The sequence below is a fragment of the Carcharhinus amblyrhynchos genome, chromosome 3 (assembly GCF_965287045.1).
Source record: "Carcharhinus amblyrhynchos chromosome 3, sCarAmb.v2.hapA, whole genome shotgun sequence".
NCBI classification, from domain to species: Eukaryota; Metazoa; Chordata; class Chondrichthyes; order Carcharhiniformes; family Carcharhinidae; genus Carcharhinus; species Carcharhinus amblyrhynchos.
In genome coordinates this window covers 24038231-24064410 of record NC_137326.1, presented here as the reverse complement: position 1 = coordinate 24064410, position 26180 = coordinate 24038231, and the positions used below count along the sequence as shown (strand labels likewise).

General features: G+C 44.4%; 1 protein-coding gene across 1 annotated transcript in view; it reads right to left on the bottom strand.

Moving 5' to 3' along the window:
• The window catches only part of fbln2 (fibulin 2), a 217955-nt gene that overhangs the window by 48697 nt on the left and 143078 nt on the right, over positions 1-26180 (bottom strand). The window contains exons 8-9 of the mRNA XM_080182283.1: positions 12309-12515; positions 4273-4362 (exon numbers count right to left, since the gene is read on the bottom strand). Of these exons, the coding sequence (XP_080038409.1) occupies positions 4273-4362; positions 12309-12515 (297 nt within the window). The remainder of the gene's footprint in view (positions 1-4272; positions 4363-12308; positions 12516-26180) is intronic.

Sequence of the window (26180 nt, the reverse complement as noted above, 5' to 3'; positions counted from 1 at the left end):
GTAAGGATCCTGACTTTCATATATTTATGAATGCCATGCCGATGTAGAGGGAGAATGTTGCCTCTAATTTAATAGTCTGCACCACGCTATTCTTTGATTTAAGAATTCGAGAATTTGGAGCATGGGAATAGAGATGTTTTATAGCAATTGTATAGGGCATTGGTGAGGCCACATCTGGAGTATTGTGTGCAGTTTTGGTGTCCTTATCTGTGGAAGGATGTCCTTGTAGTGCAGTGAAGGTTTACCAGGCTGATTCCTGGGATGGCAGATCTATCTAATGAGGGGAGACTAAGTCAGTTAGGATTATATTCACTGGAATATAAAGGACTGAGAGGGGATCTCATAGAGATTTATAAAATTTTAGCAGTGTTAGATAGAGTAGACACAGAAAGAATGTCATAGAGGTCATAGCTTGAGGATAAGGGGTAAACCTTTTAGAATCAATTAACAAGGAAGCCACTACATATCAGGACATTTGGAAAGTCAAAGCGCTATCCATCAGAGTCAGCATGGTTTTATGAAGAGCAAATCATATTTAACTAATTTGCTAGAGTTCTTCGAAGATGTAATAGGCAAAGTGGATAGTGGGGATCCTGTAGACGTAGTATATCTGGACTTCTAGAAGGCATTTGATAAGGTGCTGCACAAAAGGTTAATTCACAAGATTGGATCACATGATATTCTTAGCTTGGATAGTTGACTGGCTGATGGACAGAAGACAGAAAGTTGGGATAGGTGGGTTGTTTTCTGGATGGCAAAAAGTATCTAGTGGGATGCCACAGGATTTGGTTCTTAGGCCCCCAGCTATTTACAATCTATAATAATGACTTGGTTACAGGGATAAAAGGCTCAATAGCCAAATTTGTAGATGACATAAAAATTGTTGCAATAAGGAAATAAGAACACTACAAATGGATAGAGATAGGTTAGGAGAGTGGTCCAAAATGTAGCTGGTGGAGTTTAACGTGGGAAGCATGAGGTCATGCAATTTTGTTGGAAAAATGGGAAGACAACTTATTATCGAAATGGGGAGAGACTTCGGGGTGCTCCAGTGCAGAGGGATCTGGATGTCCTTGTTCATGAGTCACAGAAAACTAGCATGCAGATACAGCAGATAATAAAGAAAGTGAATGGAATGTTGGCATTTATAGCTAAAGAAATAGAATATAAAGGTAAGGAAATATTGTTGCAACAATACAAGGCATTGGTGAGTCTGCACCTGGAGTATTGCGCAAGTTTTGGTCCCCTTATTTGAGGTAAGATGTAATGGCATTGAAGGCAGTTCAGAGGAGGTTCACTAGATTGATTCCAGAGATGAGGAGCTTGTCATATGAAGGGAGGTTGAATGGTTTAGGCCTATGCTCTCTGGAATTTAGAAGAATGCGGGGTGATTAAATTGAGGTATACAAGATGATAAAAGATACGAATGAAGTAAACTTGAAGCTGATGCTTCCTCTTGTGGGTCATTCTAGGGGTCATAATCTTAGGATAAGGGGTAGCAAATTTAAAACTGAGTTGAGGAGAAACTACTTCTCCCAAAGGGTTGTGAATCTGTGGAATTCACTGTCCCAAAATGCAGTGGATGCAGTGAGTAAATTTAAGGAGGAGGTAGACAGATTTTGAATTGGTAATGGGTTGAATGGGAGAAGGCAGGAAAATGGGAATCAGGAGCATATGATCAAATGGCAGAGCAGACTTGATGGGCCTATTTCTGCTCCTATATCATATAAACTTATGAACTGAGGTGACGAGACATTTCTTCATCCAGAGAGTGGTGAATGTGTAGAATGCACCACCACAAAAGGCAGTTGAGACTGAAACCTTATCTGATTTCAAGACATTGTGTGTGTGTGTGTGGGGGGGGGGATTCTCCCATCCCTTTGCGCTGATTCTTTAGTGCAGCAGGCTGGGAGATTCAAGCCCAATTAGCACGCGCCGTCCTGGGCGCCCTGGCCTGAGCACATCTCGCAGCGCCAGATCTTTGGTGTTCTCAGCTCCCCACTGGAAATAGGCATGGAGCTACATTATATATGCAACTTCAAATTTAAATATAACTTAAAAGTAATTAGCAGGCCCGAGATGAAGTCTCTGGATCCATTAGCATCTCCAAGAGTATTTCACTCCAGCGGGGTTTATAGTAGCTCCCCACTTGCAGGGAGCTGGCAGCTCAACCCTGTTGCAACTGAGGCCCCCAGAGGGTCAGGTGCTGGGGCTGGTGCCCCCCCAGAGAATTGGCAACTTGGCAGTGCCAGCCTGGGCCTCCTGGCAATGCCCAAGGGACAACTTGGCACTGCCCAACAGGCATCAGGCAGTGCCAAGGGGGCAGGGCCTGATGGGGTGGGGTGTCTGGAGGGACATGGGTGGGGGCAGGGGGGAATCCCACTGCCACTCTACAATTGGGCTGAGTGACAAAGGGAGGGATGCAGCAATCAGGGCTGGCCACTGGGTTGGCGGGGGTGTTGGGGGTGGGGGGGAGGAGGTTGGTGGTGGGGTGGGGAGTTCGGCTTGCCAGGTGGGTCCAGACTGCCGGTGGGGGGAGTTGTCGGACTGATTGGCAGATCGGGGGTGAGGGTGGGTGGTGAGCGGGGCAGGGTCAGTGCTGCCTGTGGGGATGGGGGGTGGGAATCAGTGGGGGGGGGGGGGGGAGAGAAATCGGAGGTTTGAGGCTGGACCCAGGCATGTTTGGTGGGCCAGTGTTGACTTTGGTGGGGGGGTGGTTGGGGGGGGTGCCTGCACGGCCAGCGATGTGGGAGTTGCAGGGCTAGCCAGCGATTGAGACCAACAGACAAGAGCTGAAAGATTGGCGCACACGCAGTGACCCACACAATGCTATGCAGCCAGCCTCTCCAGTGGGGATCGGCCCTGCCCACAGCTTTCCAACAGGATTTACACTAGTGCATTGTGCATGCACAAAGTAGGGGAGATTCATTTTTTAACTCCCACTGGAAAAACAGCATGATTTATTCCAGTTTTTATGCCAATTCGACACTTAGAATTTTTTTGCGAGAACTGCCCCCTAGATATACGGCTCTTGGAGCTAAAGTGATCAAGGGATACGTGGAGGAAAGGGGGATCAGGATATTGAATTTGATGATCAGCCATGATCAAAATGAATGGTGGAGCAGGCTGCAAGGACTGAATGGCTTACTCCTGCTTCTAGTTTCTATTCTTGTCATATGAAAGGGGGTTAAAAGCATCCGTCTAAGTTCTTTATCCCACTTCAATACAATTCAAATTTGGTTGGTACCTTTCTCCAAGATTTGACTATTGTGAAGATATCTGTTTGCATATTTGCCATTGATGATGATAGTCGTACATATTCATCCCAATAACAGAAATAGCACCCAGGTATTAAACATTTTGGATTGTTTCTTTTAGCTACGTGGTATGGAATGGGGAGAGAGAGGTGACAAGGTGGGAAAGTTCTCAAGATGAAGTGTGGAAAGTTAAAGCACTGGAAAACTCATTCTTTTTCAGCTTTTGCTGCATTTGTAAGAAGTCCTGAAATTTTACACTGCCTCCCATCCACCACAGCATGACATTTCTTTATGCAGGCTATCCTACCCATTGCTAAATTCAAGGGAAGCTTTTAATTCTGTAACAACTAAAACAACAGGGGACAAATTAACAGAATTTAAGATTGTTAACATTTTCATTAGACATTCACCCATCTCTGGGGCTATACTGAATCCTACATTACTGAAGAAAAAAGAATTCACCTTATTCAATAGCTTTTTGGGACTTTCATAAACCCATTCTTGCTTCTTCCATGGCATATGTTTAGTAGACATAGAATCATAGAAACACCTACAGTTCAGGAGGAGGTCCTTCAGCCCATCGAGCCAGCATGAGCAACACTCCCACCCAGGCTCCAACCTATCCCCCGCAACACAATGTATTTAGCCCAGTAATCCCTCTCACACTATGGGAGAATTTAGCCTGGCCAATCCACCCAACCCACACATCTTTGGACTGTGGACAGAAAACGGAGCACTTGGGGAAACCCACACAGACATGAAGAGAATGTGCAGACTCCACACAGACAGTGACCCGAGGCTGGAATTGAACCTGAGTCCCTGGGACTATGAGGCAGCAGTGCTAACCACTGTGACACTGCGCCTTTCCATGTTTCCTTTAAATATATTTCCTTTAAACACTACATATATTTTGTATGCTAATAAGTGAAACAGAATTCACGCCTATTAAACAGCCTGTGACCCAATATGCCCTTTCTTTCCACAAGGTTGTTTCTAAGTGTGAATTTGAACGTACCTCCACAGTGATCCAGTTCAACAGATAATCCAGTTTGTGATGCTTCAGTAGTCTTTGCTTCTGTGAAACTGTTTTCCTGATTTTCATATTCTGTTTCAAAGTATGAACATAAAGGCAATGAATCTTTGAAAAAAATTCTTTCATGGAATATAGCATCACTGGCAAGCTCAGCATTTGTCGTCCATCCCTATTTGCCCTGAATAGCCTGTGAGGCCATTTCAGAGGTCAGTTAAGAGTCAACCACATCGCTGCGGGTCTGGAGTCATGTGTAGGCCAAACCATGTAAGGATGGCAGATTTCCTTCTCTAAAGGACATTAGTGAACTAGATGGGTCTTTACAACAATCGACAATGGTTTCACAGTCATCATTACTGAAGACTAGTTTTTAATTCCAAATCTGTTCATTGAATTTAAATTCCACAGCTGCCAGGCTGGGATTTGAACTCATATCTGCAGAGTATTATCCTGGACTTCTGGATTACTAGTCCAGTGACATGACCACCGTGCCATCATCTCTCCCAAAATAAATACCATTTTAACATCTCACTACATTATAAATTTCAAGCTTTAAAATATTTTCTATATGTTATATCAGCAACTCCACCAAGAAAACTAACATAGAATCATTTCAGCACAGGAGGCCATTTGGCCCACTCTGTCTGTGCTGGCTCGTTTAAGGAGAAATTTACATTCTGTCTCTTCGTCTCCCTCTTTCCACATCTTTGCACTTTCCTCCTTTTCAGATATTTAGAAAATGTGGAAAATTTTACAGCACAGTGGATGGCCACTCTGCCATTGTGTCTGTACTGGTGGAAAATCCCTCCAGCCTAATCCCATGTTTCAGCACTTAGTCTGTCGTCCTGGAAGTTACATGACTTCTTGCCTTTTCCTCCACTGCACTGATTTATCACTCAGTAGTACACACTTGGTCACAATATAACCAGCGGAATTTTAACTGGAAATTAGGGGGTTTGGCAAGTGTCTAATACATCAGTTTTCACCAGCTTTAACTCCCAGTTCCTCCCCCAAACAGGCGTGAAAATGTGAGTGGCAAGTGGCCAGATGTTCAGGACGCGGAGAGCAGCATTAGCGATTATTGCTGGCAATAAAATGTGTCACAGGGATGTGTTTAAAAGAGCCATGGCCAAGAGATACTTAACTTCCCTTGTGCAGCTCAGAGGAGCATTCCTGCTCCCCCAGAACCTCAGGGAAAGTGACAAGTTAGAACTTACCTCAATTGGTTTCTCCCAGCCTTCCTCTCCATGCTGTCATCCTACAGGAAAGTTGCTTTGGCTTTCCTGTAAAATGACAACGTTGCAGCCATGGCTCAATAACATCATCAAACACCAATTGGTATAATTACAGATAAACGCTATTAGTTTTAGACAGGCCTTGGTTACAATGGCAAAGTCCCAAGTCCAGCATTTTGGTTAAGGAATAGGGTGATGCAGGCTGTTAATTTAGATGCAGCATTCAAAATATGGTTGGAAATTGTGTAGAAAACATGATTCATTGTTACAGAACAAGAATAATGTCATTCTGTGGTTGACTTCTTCCAGACAAGTAAGGAAGGAAGTTAGAAAGTAAAGTAAGACAAAATTATATAAGCTCATTGGAAAGTTGATGCACAAGGTGACCAAAGAGGGACTTCAGCTTTGACAAAGGATCGTCTGGATTCGAAACGTCAGCTCTTTTCTCTCCTTACAAACACTGCCAGACCTGCTGAGATTTTCCAGCATTTTCCCTCTTGGTCAAAGAAGAGCTTCTGTATATAATGAGTTTTATTTCATTTGATTTGTTCTGGTTTATTATTTTCACATGTACGAACAAAGTATTGTTTCTTGCACGGTGTACAGACAAAACATACCGTTTACAGAGAAGGAAACAAGAGAGTGCAGCATGTAGTGTTACAGTCATAGCTAAGGTGTAGAGAGAGGTCAACGTAATGCAAGGTAAGTCCATTCAAAAGTTTGACAGCAGCAGAGAAGAAGCTGTTTTTGAGTGAGTTGGTACGAGACCTCAGACTTCTGTATTTTTTTTCCCCTACAGCAGAAGGTGGAAGAGAGAATGTCCGCGGTGCATGGAGTCCTTAATTGCTTTGCTGAGATAATGGCAAGTATAGACAGAGTCAATGGATGGGAGGCTAGTTTGCATGGTGGATTGGGCTCCATCACGACTTTTTGTAGTTCCTTGCAGTCCTGGGTAGAGCAGGAGTGATACCAAGCTGTGATACAACCAGAAAGACTACTTTCTATGGTGCATCTGCCTTCCTAACTGCCGACTGAACCTGCACGTTAACCTTAAGAAAATCTTAGAACCATAGAAACCCTACAGTGCAGAAAGAGGCCATTCAGCCCATCAAGTCTGCACCAACCACAATCCCACCCAGGCCCTATCCCCATATATTTACCCGCTAATCCCTCTAACCTACGCATCCTGGGATACTAAGGGGCAATTTAGCATGGTCAATTAACCTAACCTGCACATCTTTGGACAGTGGGAGGAAACCAGACACCCAGACACGAGGAGAACGTGCAAACTCCACACAGACAGTGATCCACGCCAGGAATCGAACCCAGGTCCCTGGAGCTGTGAAGCAGCAATGCTAACCACTGTGCTACCGTGCCGCCTCTTGAACAAGGAATCCCAAGTCCCTTTGTGTTTCTGATTCCTAAGCATTTTCCCATTTAGAAAATAGTCTATGTCTCCATTCCTCCTTCCAAATTGCATAACCTCACACTTTTCCACATTGTATTCCATCTGCCACTTCTTTGCCCACTCTCCTAACCTGTCCAAGTCTTTCTGCAGCCCCCTGCTTCCTCAATACTACCTGTCTCTCTATATATCTTCGTATAATCTGCAAACTTAGCAACAGTGCCTTCAATTCCTTCTTTCAAATCGTTAATGTACATTGTAAAAAGTTGTGATCCCAGCACTGACCCCTGAGGCACGCCATTAGTCATTGACTGCCATCCTGACAAAGACTCCTTTATCCCCACTCTCTGCCTTTTGCCAGTCAACCAAATCCTCTATCCATGCCAGGACCTTACCCTTAACACCATGGGCACTTAACTTATGTAATAGTCTCCTATACGTCACCTTGTCAAAGGACTTCTGGAAATCTAAACAAATCACGTCCACTGGTTCTCCTTTATCTAACTTCCTTGTTACCTCCTCAAAGAACTCTAAAGATTTGTTATACATGATCTCCCCTTGACAAAGCCGTACTGACTCAGTCCTATTTTATCATGTGCTTCTCTAACAATGGACTCTAAAATCTTACCAATGACCAAAGTCAGGCCAACCAGTCTATAATTGCTGTCTCCCTCTCTTCTTAAACAACGATGTTGCATTAGCTACTTTCCAGTCCTCTGGGACCCTCCCTGCCTCCAGTGATTCCTGAAAGATCACCACCAATGCCTCCACAATTTCCTAAGTTATCTCTTTTACAACCCAGGGGGCCCCCTTTGTTCAAGGGGACCAGCTCCTGTGGACCTCCTTGCACAAGATCCCTCATCAACACCCTTCCCCCCACCCCCGCTTCCCAGCCCCAATGGCTGACTGACATGACCCTCTCTCTCCCCTGCCCCTGATCATCACAGGGGCACAAATTGCCCACCCCTCTACCCATCAGCACACCTGCAAGTGTTGACTAGGCTTCCTCTCCATGCTCACAAGGCAAACTTTGTTAAACTCGCTGGAATGATCTAACGGGCTCGTGGCTCATCCCAACAACCTGCAGCTGATCTGAGGGAGAGCTCCATAAAAGCCCCCAGAATGGACAGGCAGGCAGGCAGCGGATGAAGAAATGGTTTCCAGGAAGACAGCTCCCTGATTTTTAGATGCTGACCTGGCCAGGTTGCTGGAGACAGTGGAGGCAAGGCAGGACACCCTCTTCCGTTTAGCAGGATGACTCATAATCACCGGGAGAGGGTGAGGACAGGGGGTGGTGTGCCTGAAATCTGGGTCCTCACCCCCTTTGAGAAGTGGGCACTGGAGCTTGCGGGAGAGGAGAAGATGCAGACAGCATGGTCAGGCTGGAACATAGAAGTGAGCACCTGCCAATCCTCCACTTGTTGGAGAAATCTCAATTAAGTTGCATGCAGCCCAGTTTCCTCTGCCTCCCTTGCAGGAAGGGACCCCGACATGCCTGGGTCATCTGACATCATAGCCCCCATTGCTGCTCCCACCCATTTTGCCCCTGACAGCTCAGAGGAAGCGGACGAAGGGACCTCCAAGAGCGGCATCAGTTTTGTTTCAGCTTCCACCGCACAATTCATCATCCTAGAGACTCTCACATCAGTGGGCCAAACTAGTGGCAAGTCATCTGGGTCACTTTCTGGTGTGCACGACACATCTGCTGATGTACATCAGATGGAGGAGGGAACATCTGAGGCCTTGGGCATGTGAGGGCCTGCTGGGGTCGAGCACTCAGCTGGCCCCAGGTTACATGCTGGGCCTCTGCAATCATTTCTCCGAGATGTTGGAGATGCAGCAACAGAGCCAGGGAATGCAGGAGGAGCTGAAAGGCCTGACAGCAACATTGGACCGACTGCAAGACTGTTGAGAGGAGTCTCAAAATGGGCGCCATTCGCTCTAGTCGGATCACGCCCGATTTTACAACATTTTCCCACCACAAATCGGGCATGATGGGGTCGTAAAATTCCGCCCAATGTAATTCTTAACAAACACATTGAAGTGCAAGAACTGAGAAGGAAATCTAAGTTAGAATGGACTAATTCAGTGCCAAATCACTGACAGAAAGAAAAATAAGATGGCAAAGGAAGATTAGATGAAGAGAGAAAGAAAGGTCAAAGGGAAGAGTTGAAAAAAAAAGAAATCATTTACTTTTCAGATCTCCAACAATAATTAAAACCTAAAGGAAAGAGATTTAGTTTGATGGTTAATTTCCAGTGCCAAAAAAGATTTGGTGGCAATTAAGACTGAACACCTTGTTTAAATAGTCTTATGGACCAGAGTTCACTTTTGTGGCAAGTTAACATGTATTGAGCAAACACAGCAAATTTAAATTGTTCAATGCACTTCAGTCATGAGTCGGCTGCAAAATGTCATTTTCGCAAAGCTCATGGTGGAGAAACACAACTCTGGCCGTAGCTTTTGGGTATCAGTGTTTAACCACAACCAGCCCCTCACCTGGAAGCTGTTGTCCAATTTGCAAATAAATAACAGCAAGTATCATTAGCTTCACTGTGATTTTAACAGCAAAATCTGAGCCATTGTTACTGAACTGAAGGCAACTACATTCCAGACTCAGCAGAACTTCAACTGATTTATAAGATGCACATGATAATTTAATTAATTTAAATGAGGCAAATATTTATGCTACTGGGACTCTAGTTAAAACAAATAATTAGCCATGCATAAAACATTCCAGGCATTACATTTATACTCTATATTGAGCATTAAGAAGTAGCATGTTGGTGCAAGCGTAATAGGTGATAATGCTCCTGAGGCTAATACATTTCTTCAACTTTTCATTCAATGCATCAATAGATAACAGCAGACATGACTCCCCAGTCTCCACACAATTTGCAGTTGCATAAGTTTGACATATAAAATATTCAGCATAGGTTATGTTTGTGACTCTTCTGAAAAAGCTTCTCAGATTACCATGCAACCATTGATATCACACAGAAAGAGAACATTTGGCTAATCATGTGTTGTGCCAGAATTTGAGTTATCTTACTAGTCCCATAACCCTGCAGTAAAAGAATTAAGATTAGGGACAAGTTTATAACATCATGCCTTGGTCCCAAGCTGAGAGAACCGCCTGAAAATATCTTATTTGACAGTCACAGCCTTCTGAGTGAGGGTCATTTTTTTCCCCTGTCTTATCTTTCTGGCTTGGATTTACACGGAAAGGACTGAGCAACATGGCATTTTTTGCTGTATTACCAACATTTTCTCGTTGTAATGCATGCTGATGCGTTTGGGCACTTAACTGTGTGTGGGCAACCTCAAGCTGTTTCCCACTGGTTATCCACTCAAAACAAAAATTGGACTTCACGATTACCAACATTGATCTTTCTCTACACCCTATCTGAGATTGCAACACTATATTCTGCACCCTCCCCTTTCCACCTTTCCTATGTATTCTATGAAGGGTATGCTTTCTCTGTATAGCATGCAAGAAACAATACTTTTCACTATACATGTGACAATAATAAATCAGATCAAATCGAATCAGTCACAGGGGCATAGCAGTAATGTTACTGGACTGGTAATCCAAAGGCTTGGACTAATACTCTAAAAACATGAGTTCAAGTGTAAATCAATTAATCCCTATCTGTAACTGTAACACTATACTGTGCACTCTCTTCTTTCCTTCCCCCCTGTGAACTCTATGAAGGGTATGTTTTGTCTGTATAGTGCAAGAAACAATACTTTTACTGTATGCCAATGCATGTGCCAATAATAAATCAAATCAAATCAACCCAATCACTAACAAAGAAGAGTTTTGTAAGATAACACAGCACACTCTTGGCAATGTCATTTATTTAGCCTTTTGTAAATTACGAAGGACAAGGCAATTACTAAGTCAAAGCAAATATCTCTAATTGTTATCATCTGTCTGGCCATGATACAAGTCTTAATCCTGGTTAGCATGTGTCTTCTCACAATGTAAATCTTGCAGAGGATAACAAGCAAGGTGGTGCTAACTTTTATTAAAAACACAGAAAAGCCTGAGCTACGACGTACAATTTTTGGGCAACCAAGAAGGAATTGGGGTTTGCTGGAACTTCACCCTTTCATCTGCCCAATTTTCTGACAGCCTTATAACAAAAAGCCGCTACAAAGTATTGATATAACAATGTTATATCTTATTTACCATCATTACCATTTCACTAATACTGACTATAATCAGGTTGTACAGGAAAAGCAGAACACGCGCCTTCCAGCAACCCCACATTAGATAATGTAGATTTAGACACTCTAATCTCTACTTAACACAAGAACAATGCCTCTGGACAATATACTTCACAAAGGAATACATAATTGAATTATTCCACACGTATCAATGTGATCTACAGCCCAACTCCACTAATAACACCTGACAGTACCCCTAGAATGAAGTTCTTTGCCCAATCAAGCACAGGTATATAAACTAGTCAAGGATTCATTGTTTGCCATAACAAGTTAGGTCACTTACTTCCGAATAGAGAACAGGAACGGTGCAATTTTAAAGGGAAGCATATAAAGATGGCGATGGAAGTCTCACCCATTGGCTGGAGAGCCAGCAAGATTATCATCATAGAATCCCTACGGTGCAGAAGGAGGCCATTTGGCCAATCAAGTCTGTACTGACCACAATCCCACCCAGACCCTATTCTAGCAACCCCATGCATTTACCCTGCTAGTCCCCCTGACACTAAGGGAAATTTAGCATGGCCAATCAACTTAACCCACACATCTTTGGACTGAGGGAGGAAACCAGAACACCCAGACACAGGGAGGGTGTATAAACTCCACACAGACAGTGACCCAAGCCAGGAATCAAACCCAGGTCCCTGGTGCTGTGAGGCAGCAGTGCCAATCACTGTGCCACCATGCCGCCCAATGCTGCCTCCTCTCTGGAAGATCCATCATAAGTATCAATCAGGCACTCAACTGTGTAGCAGCGGGCCTTCCTCGGGAACAAGAGTCATTGGGGTGGAAATGCCACCCACTGAGCTGCTGGCCTATCAGAAGCCAGCAGCTGTGCATAGCTCAGCAGTGCCACTGCAGGTAATGGTGGCAGCTGCTGGTAGTGCACTAAGGATCAGGATCACTGGGCGACACAGACCTTAGGCAAGTGACAGCAGGATGAGGGTTGTGGGATGTGGGTCATGAGGGAGAGGAGATCAAGGACAGGGGACTAGTTCTCAACAGCAACACCCATTCCTGATGCCGGCTTCCTCATTCATGCACTGAGTGCTTTTGAACAAAGGCTAAATCGACTTTGCCACAAAAATGTGCAATGGATAGGGCAAAGGGCTTGGGCTATAATAGTGACAATAAATATTGATTCCTCTCACCTGGCTTGCAGGTCCGCCCATCGGATTGCAGGATATATCCTGGGAAGCAGGTACACTCGTACGATTCCTCTGTTTTAATGCAGAAATGCTGACACATTTGTCCAGGGTACAACGAGCACTCATTTAATTCACCGTCAGTTATGAAGTTGAACAGAGCCTCTTCTTCGCTCATAGAATGAGCCTCCTTAAGACTTTCCGTCTCTAAAACTAACAAATATAATCAATTGTTTAGCTTAAAAGCTTCAGTGGAGATGCAACAAAGCATATTAAAACTTGGACAATCAAAACTACTGCTTGATCACTTTGAGAAATTCAGATATGTTTTCTGGTCACCATAAAAAACACTTAGCAGCAACAGACACCAACTTCCATAGGATAATTACTGTGATATATGTTTACACAGAAGAGTTATGAAAAATCATGACAGCATGATGCATTATATGTATTCTATGTATTATGCAAGCAAATTTATACTTATTCCAAATGACCAATACTCAGAACAGGTCAACAATTTTAAGGTCTCACCAAAATGTGTTCTTTTTCTGATCCACAAATGATGGGACGTTTGGTTCTGAGCTTTCGACATCAGGGTCAAGCAGCTCCTGATTAGTTATTACTACATTTGTCGCCAGACTAAAGGATGACAGTGCCGATTTAGCCCTTTGAGATGCACCACAGACACGATCTTCACTGCATGGCAACACCGTAAAAAATGCATGGAACAGCAACAACCACTGTGCAAGACCTTTTTTACCCTCACAAAAGTCACTTGGGGGGGGAGGGGGAAGAGGGGTGCGATCTTGAACCTGCGCTTTCCGTCCACAGGATGGGCAGTGGGGGCTCAAGATCCAGCAAAACCCGGAAGTCCAATGTGTTTGTGCATTGGATGCACAAAAAATGAACAGAATGACGTTCACTTTTAACACTGATCCCTGTACTCCAAAATAAGCAGAGTCTTGGACAACCTAGAACAGGCCCTTCAAAGCACAAGAAAGTACCAACAGCAATGCAATGCTTTCACAAGATCCTACAAAACCAATGGCAAGAAAAGCAGTCTAACAATAATGTCCTCTCCCAAGCCAACATGCCCAGCGTCAAGGCACTGATCACTCAAAACCAGTCTTGCTAGGAGGGGCATGTCATTTATATACCAAGGATCAGGCCCCCCAAATCAACTGCTCTGCTTGGAACTTGATCATAGCAGAGACTCAGGGGAGGACAACTAAAATGTGTCGGGGATGTCCTCTGAATCCCTGAAGTGGTTAAACATCCACACCAGCTCATGGCTTGTGACCAGGCAAAATGGAGAAGGTTTGTTTGGGAAGCTAATGAAGAGATTGAGAAATTTCACTGGGGATACACAGAGGCATGTTCCTGCCACAGGCATCAGAGAAAGCCCACAAACTTTCATAACATCTCATCTGCCAAACCCTCCAAGCACAACCTGCCCCAAATATGGCCAGGTCTACAAGTTGTATGTATCAGCCATTTCAGGACCAATTGAATCATCCATTATCTCAAGGATGAGGGTTGTGGGATGTGAGTCATGAGGGAGGGGAAAAAAAAGGAAATACTCTATAGTGTTCCCTAAGAATGTGTCTCAGTTTAATCCTCAGAGGAGTAACAATGTGATATTTCCATTTGCTCCAATACCAAGCCTGAAAGCAATAATAATCACTAATTTCTAATTATTGTCAAATTAGCATCAATTTAATATTGTGGACCCATAACTCTCTCTGCTTGATGGAAGCAAAATGAGCAAGAAGTTAAAATGGAGCAACATCATTATCCATTCACTGCCCAGTGATCTTCAATCTTAACACCACTGGTTAGGACAGCAAATGAGCCACCCACACATTCAGGACAAAGAATGAAGAACAAAGAAAAGTACAACACAAGAACAGTCCTACAGCCCTCCAAGCCTTTGCCAATCGTGATGCCCTAACTAAATTTAAAAAAGGCCTTCTGCCCTTACTCTGTCCATATTCCTCTATTCCCTTCCTATTCATGTATCTATCCAGATGCCTCTTAAACATTGCTAATGTGCCTGCTTTCACCACCTCCTCCAGGCACCCACCACTCTTTCCATGAAAAACTTTTCCCACACATCTCCCTTAAACTTTCCTCCTCTCACCTTGAACCTGCGCCCCCTTGTAATTGACACTTCCACCCTTGGAAAAAGCCTATGACTATCCACCCTGACTATGCCTGTCATAATTTTGTAGATTTCTATCAGGTCTCCCCTCAGCCTCCATCATTCCAGTGAAAACAATCCTAATTTATTCAACCTCTCCTCATAGCCAACACCGTCAAGACCAAGCAATATCCTGACGGACCATCTTTTCACTCTCTCCAAAGCTTGCGCATCCTTCTGGTAGTGTGGTGACCAGAACTTCACACAATACACCAAATGCGGCCGACCAAGATTTTATAAAGCTGTAACAAGATTTCCTAACTCCTGTACTCATTGCCCTGGCTGATGAAGGTGAGCATGCCATATGCCTTCTTAATCACCTTGGCCATTTGTGTTGCTAGAACTGTTAGAGAACTGTGGACCTATGGCCTAGATCCCTCTGTATGTTAATGTTCCTAAGGTGTGAGCCTCGCGTATAAAATCTAATTGGGGTCCTATATTGTCAATAGGACAAGAGTGGCATTTTAACAGAGACCTGATCCCCATCGGGCTGAAGAGGGTTGACAGGATAGAGGAAGAGATCCTCCTGTTAAGTAAAAACATTTTCTTTGTGGGGTGAGATTGTTCCTTTGGGTGAGTCTGTTTCACACTCACCCTGGTTTTCCAACCCCGGCATGCCCATAGGTGTTTAAAAGCCATCCCTTGGGTTGGGACTTAATGTGGCAACCTCACAGATGGAAGACATTTATTTCACTAGTTTGTGCTGTAACAGATTCCCAAGTCAACGGGCAGTGCCTAACTCATTGCACCATCTGTCTCTTCTCCCTGCATTTCCCATCCCCAACAATTGTTACACAAGCCAGACAAGACACATACCCAAATTCACAGCAAAATGTTATTCTGAGTGTTCCGCTCTGCTCCCCCACCAATGATGCAAGTTCTCAATTTTCCATCAATCATTTCCTCTCAACTCATGAGTTGTTATCGTGCATCTGACTTCCACGTCTCATATCACAAAAGGGTGTAACCCATCCGAGTTTAGAAATAATGTGGAAATAAACTGATGTAACTACTTTGCTACAGCTTATTAGGAACTTATGACTAATGGTCTTCAGCATGATACGATTCTTCAGCATTCAAAATAATCCCCACATGTAACTAACTCATCGATTGGAACTTATTCATTTGTCTTTTTTTTTGTAGTCTGTGACTTTGCAAGAAAATAGTTTTCAGATGCAGCTCTTTTTCAGTGCTGGCCCTGGAAAGTATTTATTGGAAAACATGAATTTCATTAAGCGACAAATAGGAGGAAATGTGATTTCTTTAAAGAAGAAATTATCACATGAGTGGAAAGGTAACTGCTGAGGACACTTTACAGCTATCCGAGAATAAAAAAGGGCATTCTTTTTTGTGCGTTCATATAATAGCAAACCTTCCATCCATCTGCCCTCATTCTGGCTCATTCGAAAACAATGGAAAATTTGAAACCAACCTGTATCGCACAAGCTTGCTTTCATTACTCGATTCTATCTGTATGGCTGCTAATCCATTAGTGTCACATTTCAGATTGTTGGGAAAATAGCCCCACACTGAAAATAAGTATTTCAATTATTTTTTTGGTAATAGTTCAGACCTAAACACAACACCAGTTTCTGCAAAATAGCCGAGGTTGGTTGTATTTTCATCGAGATTTCTTCCTTCTGAGTTAAAAGTCATCACAAAACCACAAGGAAGAGAGTTCTATGGTGCCAAGTCCAATTTAAATCAGATCAGTTTTAAACAAAAGAGTGTGTTTCATTTCCCAGCATCTGATCATCCATTGTTGACGAGAAAGAACTTCCATTTATATAGTGTCGTTCACATCCTTTGGATTTCTTAAACCACTTTACAGCCAATGAACCATCTTTGAAGTCTGGTCACTGTTGCTTTATAGGCAAAACGAACTGTCACTTTCCCACAATTATATTCAGACCGTCCTTGTTACATGTGTCCTCACATGAGGATGTATGTTCTTAGGGACTGGTACATATTATTTAGTGCTATATTTGAGACTCTTTGGGACGGCTGGATTGTTGTATGAGGAGAGATTGGACCTGTATTCACTGGAATTTAGAATAATGAGAGGGGATCTCATTGAAACGTGTACAGTTCTGGCAGGGTTATTCATACTGGTTGCAGGGATGTTGTTTCCTCTGACTGGAGGGTCTAAAAGAAGGAGTCACAGGCTCACGGTATGGGGGTAGGCCATTTGCAATGGAGAAGATGAGAAATTTCTTCGCTCAGAAGGTGGTGAACCTCTGGAATTCTCCACTGCAGAAGACAGTGGAGATCAAGTCACTGAATATATGTAAGAAAGAAATAGATAAGATTTCTAGGCTAGAAAGGTGTCAGGGATATGGGAGAATGCAGGAATGTGGTGTTGAGATAGACTATCAGTCACAATCATTTTGAATGGTAGCATAGGCTCAGAGGGCCAAATGGCCTACTCCTGCCCCTATTTTCTATGTTTCTGTAGCACCTTTACTTTCTTTAGCTTCATCTCTTTGAAGCTTTATTTCTCTAACCTTATTCCAGGATAACTTAACAGAAATAAGGATCCATAAGAAATAATTCTAAATCATGGTGTCTTCTTATCATCTGCATATTAACTAAGATGTGGAGATGCCAGCATTGGACTGGGGTGGGCAAAGTAAGAAATCTCACAACACCAGGTTAAAGTCCAACAGATTTATCAGGAACCATGAGCTTTTGGAGCGCTGGTACCTCACCTGATGAAGGAACAGCGTTCCGAAAGCATGTGATTCCAAGTAAACCTGTTGGACTTTAACCTGCTGTTGTGAAACTTGTTAACTAAGTTGTGATTTGATTTTTTTATATAGCCTTTAGAATTTATAGTTGCTCCATTTTTCTGTCTTCGACATTCTAAACTGAGAAAACCAATCTTGTGTATACTTTTGCTCTTCTGTTCTCCCATCCGAGATACAATTAAAATCATGCTAATTAGCTGGGTTACTGCAGGATTTTATGCAATGTACATCAAAGAGCACTTTCCACTGGTCTTTGAAATTTGACAGAATCCGCTGCCAAGAAGTACATTTTTTTTCTTCCTTTCATTGGTTTCCACCTGAAGGCAGCCAAGAGCCAAGGTATTGTTTCCAACATTGTTTTCTTTTCAAGCCTGCCAACTGTGACCATCTGTGCTATTACTTAGCCCATCAGTTTGACGTCACAGGATATTTTGTGTTCCTAATTGAAATTATGGGCCATCTCCTTATTAAAAAAAGCTGTCATTTTCTGTTTTGGAACAATATACAATTCCTTCAGCTGACTATTTGATTTTTATTAAACTTCTGCTGCAACAAATTGGGAAAGTTTTTCATCATAGAACACCCCCCCCCTAACAGTGCAGAAGAGGGCCATTCGGCCCATCGAGCCTGCGCCGACAACAATCCCAACTAGATCATATCCCTGTAACATATTTACCCTGCTAATCCCTCTAACACTAAGGATGGGATTTTCCAGGCAGGGCCGTGAAGTCCTGCCTGTCAATGGAACTTTGCATGTTCCTGTCCCGCCAGCTGCAATTCCTGTGGATGGGAAAATTCTGTCCTAGGAGTTAATTTAGCATAGCTAATCAACCTAACCCACTTTTCCTTGGACTGTGGGAGGAATGATGCGGAGATGCCGGCTTTGCATCCTTGTAGAAACTTGATGTCTGTGTTAATGTGCGCGATCTTCTTGGAGACCCTCTCCACTAGGAGCCGGCAGTTTGCTTAATGCTCTCTCCACTCACATTGTCTGCACCTTTAAGACTTGATTAGCTGTAAAGACTCACATTCTAATCAGTATTCTGTAAACTGAGTGTGTGTCTTTATATGCCCTGTTTGTGATCAGAACGCCCCACTCACCTGATGAAGAGGCAGAGCCCCGAAAGCTAGTGGCGTTTGCTACCAAATAAACCTGTTGGACTTTCACCTGGTGTTGTGAGACTTCTTACTGTGGGAGGAAACCAGAGCTCCCGGAGGAAATCCATGCAGACACAGTAAGAATGTGCAAGCTCTACACAGACAGTCACCCGAGGCCAGAATCTGGGTCTCTGGTGCTGTGAGGCAGCACTGCTAATCACTGTGCCACCGTACCGGAGGAAACGCATGCAGACGTGGGGAGAACATGCAGACTCCACACAGTCACCCAAGGCCGGAATTGAACCAGGGTCCCTGGCGCTTTGAGACAGCAGTCCTAACCACTTGTGCCACCTATGCCGCCCCTTCATTTCATAGGTAAAACTAGAGCATTGAGAATTGTCTGCATCATATCGCACCCATTCAATGAAATCAATGTGAATAGAATTAGGACCAGATTTCGACGGACTCTTCCCAGTTGCACAGGTTCTTAAAAATGGCAGGTGGGACCAGGATGTAGCAATCCCTCCCCTTTCTGACAGATCCCGTTCTGGCTGGTAGTGGAAAGATGGTGAGGCGTAATTCACACTGAAGGGAAATCCAAACTCAGTTGAGCCATTTGAACTGAGACTCCATTTGGCTGTTACAGGGGCCTTAACCCACAAAGTGGGTGGGGGGAGCTGGGGTGGGGGGGTCACACATTCATGGAATAGATACAAACGTTCTTGAATGGTGGATAAGGTCAGTCTGTTTTGTTGCTGTCGGAAAAATTAACTCCCATTTATGCATATTGAGCTTTTCAGCAGTGAATGAAATATTTTGTTAAAGCAGAAAACTACATTGGGGTTGAGTTTTCTTTGCATTAAAAAAAATTCACACACAAAACTAGTCACACCCCCAAATCAAATGAATGAATCCAAAGATGTGCGGGTTAGGTTGATTGGCCATGCTAAATTGACCCTAGTGTCAGGGGATTAGCAGGGTAAATACGTGAGGTTACGGGAATAGGGCCTGGAGGTGATAGTGGTCGGTGCAGATTCGATAGGCCAAATGGCCTCCTTCTGTATTGTGGGGATTCTATGATTCTATGAATGTGGCCATTTCCGTTAGTTGCTTCAATTTGCAAAATAAGGCAAATTTTAAATAATGACTCACTGTTACAGACTGAAGGGGGTTTAGCTTAAATAGGCCTAATTTCTCCACTTACCACCCGTCCATAAGTAGAAAGATGTTTCAGTTTTGGCTTCCCATTTATATGGGGTGGCATATTTTCCAAATACCCATCCCACCCTCAGTTTTGGTGTGATCCAATCTTCCATTAATAAACCCACTGCAAACTTGAGATAGGACAAACTTCGATTGTTAGTTTATTTTTTGCACAATCAAAATGATAGAGGGTTTGCAACATTCCCCTTTTGCATTCATATTGTAAAAGAGAAATAAAGACAAGAAACAGATACAGGGCAGAGTCTGCAAAGAAAACAGCAATTATGGTTTCTCTCAAGTCCAGAATCCAGAATCAAAAAACCCTGTAGTGCACTCAGTCACTGAGGTCACCAGGCTGAAACCGATGCTGGATAATCCATTTTTCCAGTAGAGATCACATCCAAGATGAGATGGGCAAGTAGAGATGAATTAGTCTTGCAGGTGAAACTACAAAAGGGCACGAATGGAGCCCAATCCATCACACAAACCTGTCTCCTATCCATTGACTCTGTCTACACTTCCCGCTACCTCGCCAAAGCAGCCAGCATAATTAAGGACCCCATGCACTCGGACATTCTCTCTTCCTTCTTCTTCCATCAGGAAAAAGATATAAAAGTCTGAGGACATGTACCAACCGACTCAAAAACATCAAAGCTTCTTCCCTGCTATTATCAGAATTTTGAATGGACATACCTTGCATTAAGTTGATCTTTTTCTACACCCTAGGTATAACTGTAATACTACATTTTGCACTGTCTCCTTTCCTTCTCTATGAACGGTATGTTTTATCTGTGTAGCATGCAAGGAACAATGCTTTTCACTGTATGCTAACACATGTGACAATAATAAATCAAATCAAATCAAATGATGGCACAGAAGTCAATAAGTTCTAACAGAAACAGTATGGATGGGAGCCAGGCATTCATACCTGGACAGAACCCTTTCTCTGAGCAGCTGCTTAGTTGATAGAGATTGCAGAATGAGCTCTGCAGCTCCGTAAGGCAATGCATAGCGACATCACACTCTGATCGCTTGAGTTTGAGTAGTGTGGGAAAACAGACTGGTTACGAACATTGAGGTGTGCGCAAGCAAGGAACAAGAGGCGGCTAGCTGAGGAGAGACTGGGGCAGAGGCAGAAGATCCTGTGTTTTATTTTTATAGACAAAGGTGCAGCCAGCAGATTTCTCAGCCCAGGGTTGAGGAGGGCAGGCCAGCCAGGAACAGCGAGGTGCCAGGCACAGGGCGAAAGCAACAATTCAAGGTGAGCCACCTGGTCAGCAGCGGTCCAGCAGAGAGGAGAGCAGTCAAAGGGCAACTCAACCCAGCCACAGGCTTAACATCACAGAGTGGGGGGAAAGTTCAAGTAGCCCTGAAATGAAGGTGAGTGCAGGGCCCCACAAAGAGTGAATCTGCCTCTGGTGTATACATTTTAAAAGGAACAAGTGTAAGGCTAATCGGTATCCTGATAGAGAATGAGAGTGCTGCAGCTTGTGACCAACTTATAGCACTAGCTTTAGTCACACAATGCGTATGAATTCTCTGCTTTGATTTACCAATCCTTACTAACTCGGATTCATTCATGGGTTCACTCCAGCTTTTTAGCTTTATCTTCTGACTCATATTGCTTTCAGATGCAAGTCCCTGGCGGAAAACGGAAAAGGCGAAATTTGCTCTTTGCTATTTGAGAATGTAATTTTATTGCTGCTCCTACTTTGTAATTGTGGATTTGTTGATTTGGCATCACAAACATTACCGCTGGCTACAATGTTTGTGCAAGTTTTCAATTTAGAAAAATGGAAGTATCCATTTAAATGTACTTGTTTTCTCTTCCTCTCAATCACTTTGGTTCTTAGAAAGATTGCTGGGTTGACGATGGAGGTGGTGAAGGGATGGGGGGGGCACTGGCGGGGAGATGGGAATTATTCAAAGGGTGGGAGGTGGGGACTGAACCCTCACTATTCAGATTGTTGGAGGGGAATATATCCCTGCCAATTCCAACGAGCCCGCTGCCATTTTGCGCTCAACTGAGCATTAATTGGCATCAGGTGGGACTTCCATCTGCGCTTGGAGAGATTTTGGTCAATCTGATCGGCTGACAGTTCTCCAGCCCATCCAGGAATCCAGCTGGAAGAGACATTGTGGTGATGTGCCTTGGACTAAGTGCAGGGGACTGTTGTGAAGGTAAGTGCAGGGATCTCGGGGGGAAGAGTAGGGGCTGCGTTGGGGGATCGCCAGGGGGTGGCAGCTGGATTATTGAGAATAGGCCAAGGGGGTCTGCAAGTATCAAATCCATGAGGGGCTTCCAGTGGAGATGCCAGCCCCAACCCCAACACCACCCCCCTCCACTCCCTGCTCAAGATCGATCGAGAATGCAGAGCTTTTCTATTTCCCACCATGAGTTATCTAGCCTGAATATCGAGAATGAGTGGGAAAAGGCCACTTAACAACTTTAATGGAGACCTGGGCAGGCTTCCAGCTCGAGGGCCTGCCTGCCTCATCATAAAATCGCATCCAGGTCAGGGTGGGCGGCACGGTAGCACAGTGGTTAGCACTGCTGCTTCACAGCTCCAGGGATCTGGGTTCGATTCCTGGCTCGGGTCACTGTCTGTGTGGAGTTTGCACATTCTCCTCGTGTCTGCGTGGGTTTCTTCCGGGTGCTCCAGTTTCCTCCCACAGTCCAAAGATGTGTGGGTTAGGTTGATTGGCCATGCTAAAATTGCCCCTTAGTGTCCTGGGATGTGTAGGTTAGAGGGTAAATGTGTAGGGATACGGGGATAGGGCCTGGATGGGATTGTGGTCGGTGCAGACTCGATGGGCCGAAGGGCCTGTTTCTGCACTGTAGGGTTCTATGTTCTATGTGGGTGGGATTGAGAGGGAATGCCATCCACGTAATTTCATGCACCAGCCACCCCCCCACCAACCCCACCCCACCACCGCCTCCAAAACCCATCCCGGGGGAGAGTGTGAAATTCAAGTCCGTACGTTTTCACAGCAGGATTTCTGCTGGCAAGTCAGCCTAAGTGACGGGCTTGGCTTTCACTCGGTGGGAATGCTATGGAGCAGGCCTCAGCCCCAGGCAAGGGGGAAACACTCCCCTCCCCAAGCTATTCTCAATCCTTTCATTTGCTGGGTCTCCCTAGGCCGAGGAAACCCTGTGAGACGTCCACTGAAATCCTCCTAAACCCACTTCTGCATCTGCTTCCCTGCTTGCAGAAGACAAGTTTCCTGCACTTACAGATTAGTCACGCGCCAGTATAGATTTCCAAGAAATATCGGCTAAGAATGCTTCAGAGTCACCTGGCCTCGGTGCAACTGAGGTCTGGAGTTTGACAGCAATTTTCATCACATTTTAAAGTAATAATTCTTACTGAGACCTGGATTATACTTAACTGAAGCGTCACTCTCGGTGTACTTGAATGATTTCAGACACCGACCCCTCTGCGTTTGGAAGTGCTGGGAGCTGGAATGTCTGCCCCATTGGATATGTCCCTGTATTACACTGGGAGAAGAAACAAAACAAGGGCTTCCGACTGCGAGGCACCATTGCAAAAGACAGCAGCTCGTTTGCTCTGAGCCCAATCGGTGACAGACATTCATGTTTGTTTTATGTCAGTTTTTATAGTCCAGTGTAGACAGATGAATTACCCCAGGGGAAATTTGGGTATGAATTCATTTCCGCAATATTAGATGTTAAAGACAGGAGAAGATTTCAGAGTAATTTTGGTGAAAGTAGAATGAGGGAATTCTGGCTATGTGTGTTTCATAATTCCATAAGATACAGGAGCAGAGCTAGGCCACTCGGTCCATCGAGTCTGTTCTGCCATTCAATCATGGCTGATAAGTTTCCCAACCCCATTCTCCTGCTTTTTCCCCATAACCTTTGATCTCTTAACCAATGAAGAGTCTATCCACCTCTGTCTTAAATGCACTCAATAATCTGGCCTCCACAACCTTCTGTGACAATGAATTCCATAGATTCACCACCCTCTGGCTGAAGAAATCCTTCCTCATCTCCCCGTGTCTGCATGGGTTTCCTCCCACAGTCCAAAGATGCGTGGGTTAGGTTGATTGGCCATTCTAAAATTGCCCTTTAGTGTCCTGAGATGAGAAGGTTAGAGGGATTAGCAGGTAAATGTGTAGGGATATGGAGGGGGGCGGGGGGCCTGGGTGGGATTGTTGTCGGTGCAGACTCGATGGGCCAAATGGACTCTTTCTGCACTGTTGGATTCTATGCCTCTATCCTATCTCAGTTCTAAAGGGTGGTCCCTTTACTCTGAGGCTGTGCCCCTTGGATCCTAGTCTTGCCTCCTAATGGAAACATCTTCCCCACGTCCAATCTATCCAGACCTTTCAGTATTCTGTACGTTTCAATCAGATCCCCCGCCTTTACCCTTCTAAACCCCATCGAGTACAGACCCAGAGTCTTCAAACGCTCCTCATACTTCAAGCTTTTCATTCACTTCAAGTTGGAAGACCGTCTCTTGTAAAACTTTATATCTTGGGGATAAAGGATTCCCTTTCATTTTATTCTTTCTCCGTGAGCGCATCTACATGCAAGGGCTCACACAACAATTTAGCAACTCCTTAGCAACAAAATGGGATAGAATTCCAAGTGGGGGAACAAAACAGACAGCATTTTACACCCTAGCTGATTCAACACCCCACTGGCTTTCTGGATATTCTACTGCAGAGGTCTGAGGCCGTTACTTTATAGGATCTCTCAACAGAAAGGGAGATGAGTGAGCACGTTGCGATTACTGGGCCACCATGATGTATTTTTGTTTAGTGTTCGTCACTGCAGAATGGCATAGCGACCGAGTAACGGGGGGGGGTGGATTTTACGTAGGCGTGGATGTCTCACCATCCCAGTGCCAGTGAGAGACCACAGTGCAACCTCCGGGAAGGCTCACTGGTTTTAAAATGGGCACTGGTGGGCCTTCCCCAGGGGCAAGGACATCAACGGCTGAAACCCCACCCACCTAGGGCTGCCAGCCAATTAGACACCAGGCGGCTCTTTTTGTTCACCAGCTTCACCGGGGAGGCGGTGGCTGCTGCTGTGGGAACGACTGCCACCAAAGGCCCAGAACGGAGGAATGACCTAAGTCAGAGGAAACTCATGGTGGGAGGGGTTTGACGGAATGGGGGTCGTGAGGGAAGGGGATGAGGGAGGTCGGCCAAAGGACAGGGGGTGATTCTCAGCTGGGCCGCCTGAAATAAGTCTTCAGAGGCAGAAGTCCCTTCACTAAAATCACTTCATTTACAAACTCTAACAGCAGTACACAGAGTGCTTGTCGTTACCAGCCTGTCTCTGGGGGTGTCAGAGGAACTGACACACCCCGTTAAGTACAAGCAAAGACTCCCTGATTGGCCCATCAATTGGATCTTTAATCAGAGAATTCACACTCCAATAGGCCAACCTCAATGGCCTGACTGAAATCATACAGCCCCATTTCCCAATGCTGGATCCCTTGATCAGACAGTGAGTGCCATTGAACGGGAGAAGACCCCACCCACCATGGGTAACCACAATCACCTGCAGACATTTGCTTGTCCTGTCCCCCACTGTGGAGTTTTTTTTCATTTCTACAGCTCTTGCTGTCAATGCCTCCGGGAGAATATATTAAACAAGGACACCACATTGTTTCAGAACTGCAGTGTAATTGGCAAACTTTGATTTCAACAGATTCTTCACAGCTACTTTCTTCAATTTTAGAATTCTCTTTTTCTCAGAGTGAAGCTTGGTCTACTTTTCTTTACGCTTCTCCTCAGGAGTGGCTGTTGCCGCCTGGTATTTCCAACCAACTTCATGAGCAAGATGACCAAGAAGGGCAAATTTATAGGTTGGCTTCTAACATACAGTCTTCAGGGCTGCTGGCATGACCAGATATTTCCTCTCGTCATATGGATGAGGGATCCCATCGAAGATCTTCAGTCTGTCCAAGGCAGCTTCATCTCGCTTTGTCTTATACAGCAAGATACTTCTCCAAATCCTCCAGAAGATCTGCTTGGTGCTCCCACCATCACCACTTTAAGGCCTAATAACCTCTGTTCAGCTACAATGGCAGCCAGAGGGGTGGCTCCTGCCATAGAGGAGCAGGGCCTTGTTGAAGAGGCAGCAGGATGAGGCCCTTAAGTGGTTATCAATTGCCCATTTAAGGACGTCAACTGACTGCTAAGAAGGCAAGTCTTACCACGGGCCTTTCCACCCTGAACTTGAAGAGTGGGAAGGCCACAGCCTGCCTGATTAAATCCATTTCCACTTCCAAACATGCCATGGTTAATTGCCAACAATTTAAATAAATTAATTATACTTCAATGTTTTAGATCTGTCATTTCCAGGCATAATGAGCCTCTTGTGAGCAAGCTTCTTCTGAATGTGAATTCTCAATATGGAGGCCCCAGGCAACAAGAATCTTTCAAGTTTACAATGGATCGACTTTCAAACATGAAATCTTCTAAAAGCGTGATAAATCTTCGTAAAAAGCAAAATCTACTTTTCTTGTCGAATTTATCAGACTTTAAATGTTGTTTTCAAAATGACTTAGCGTTCTAGAGGTTTACAGCATGGAAACATGCCCTTCAGCCCAACTTATCCATGCCGCCATTTTTTTTAACCATTAAACTAGTCCC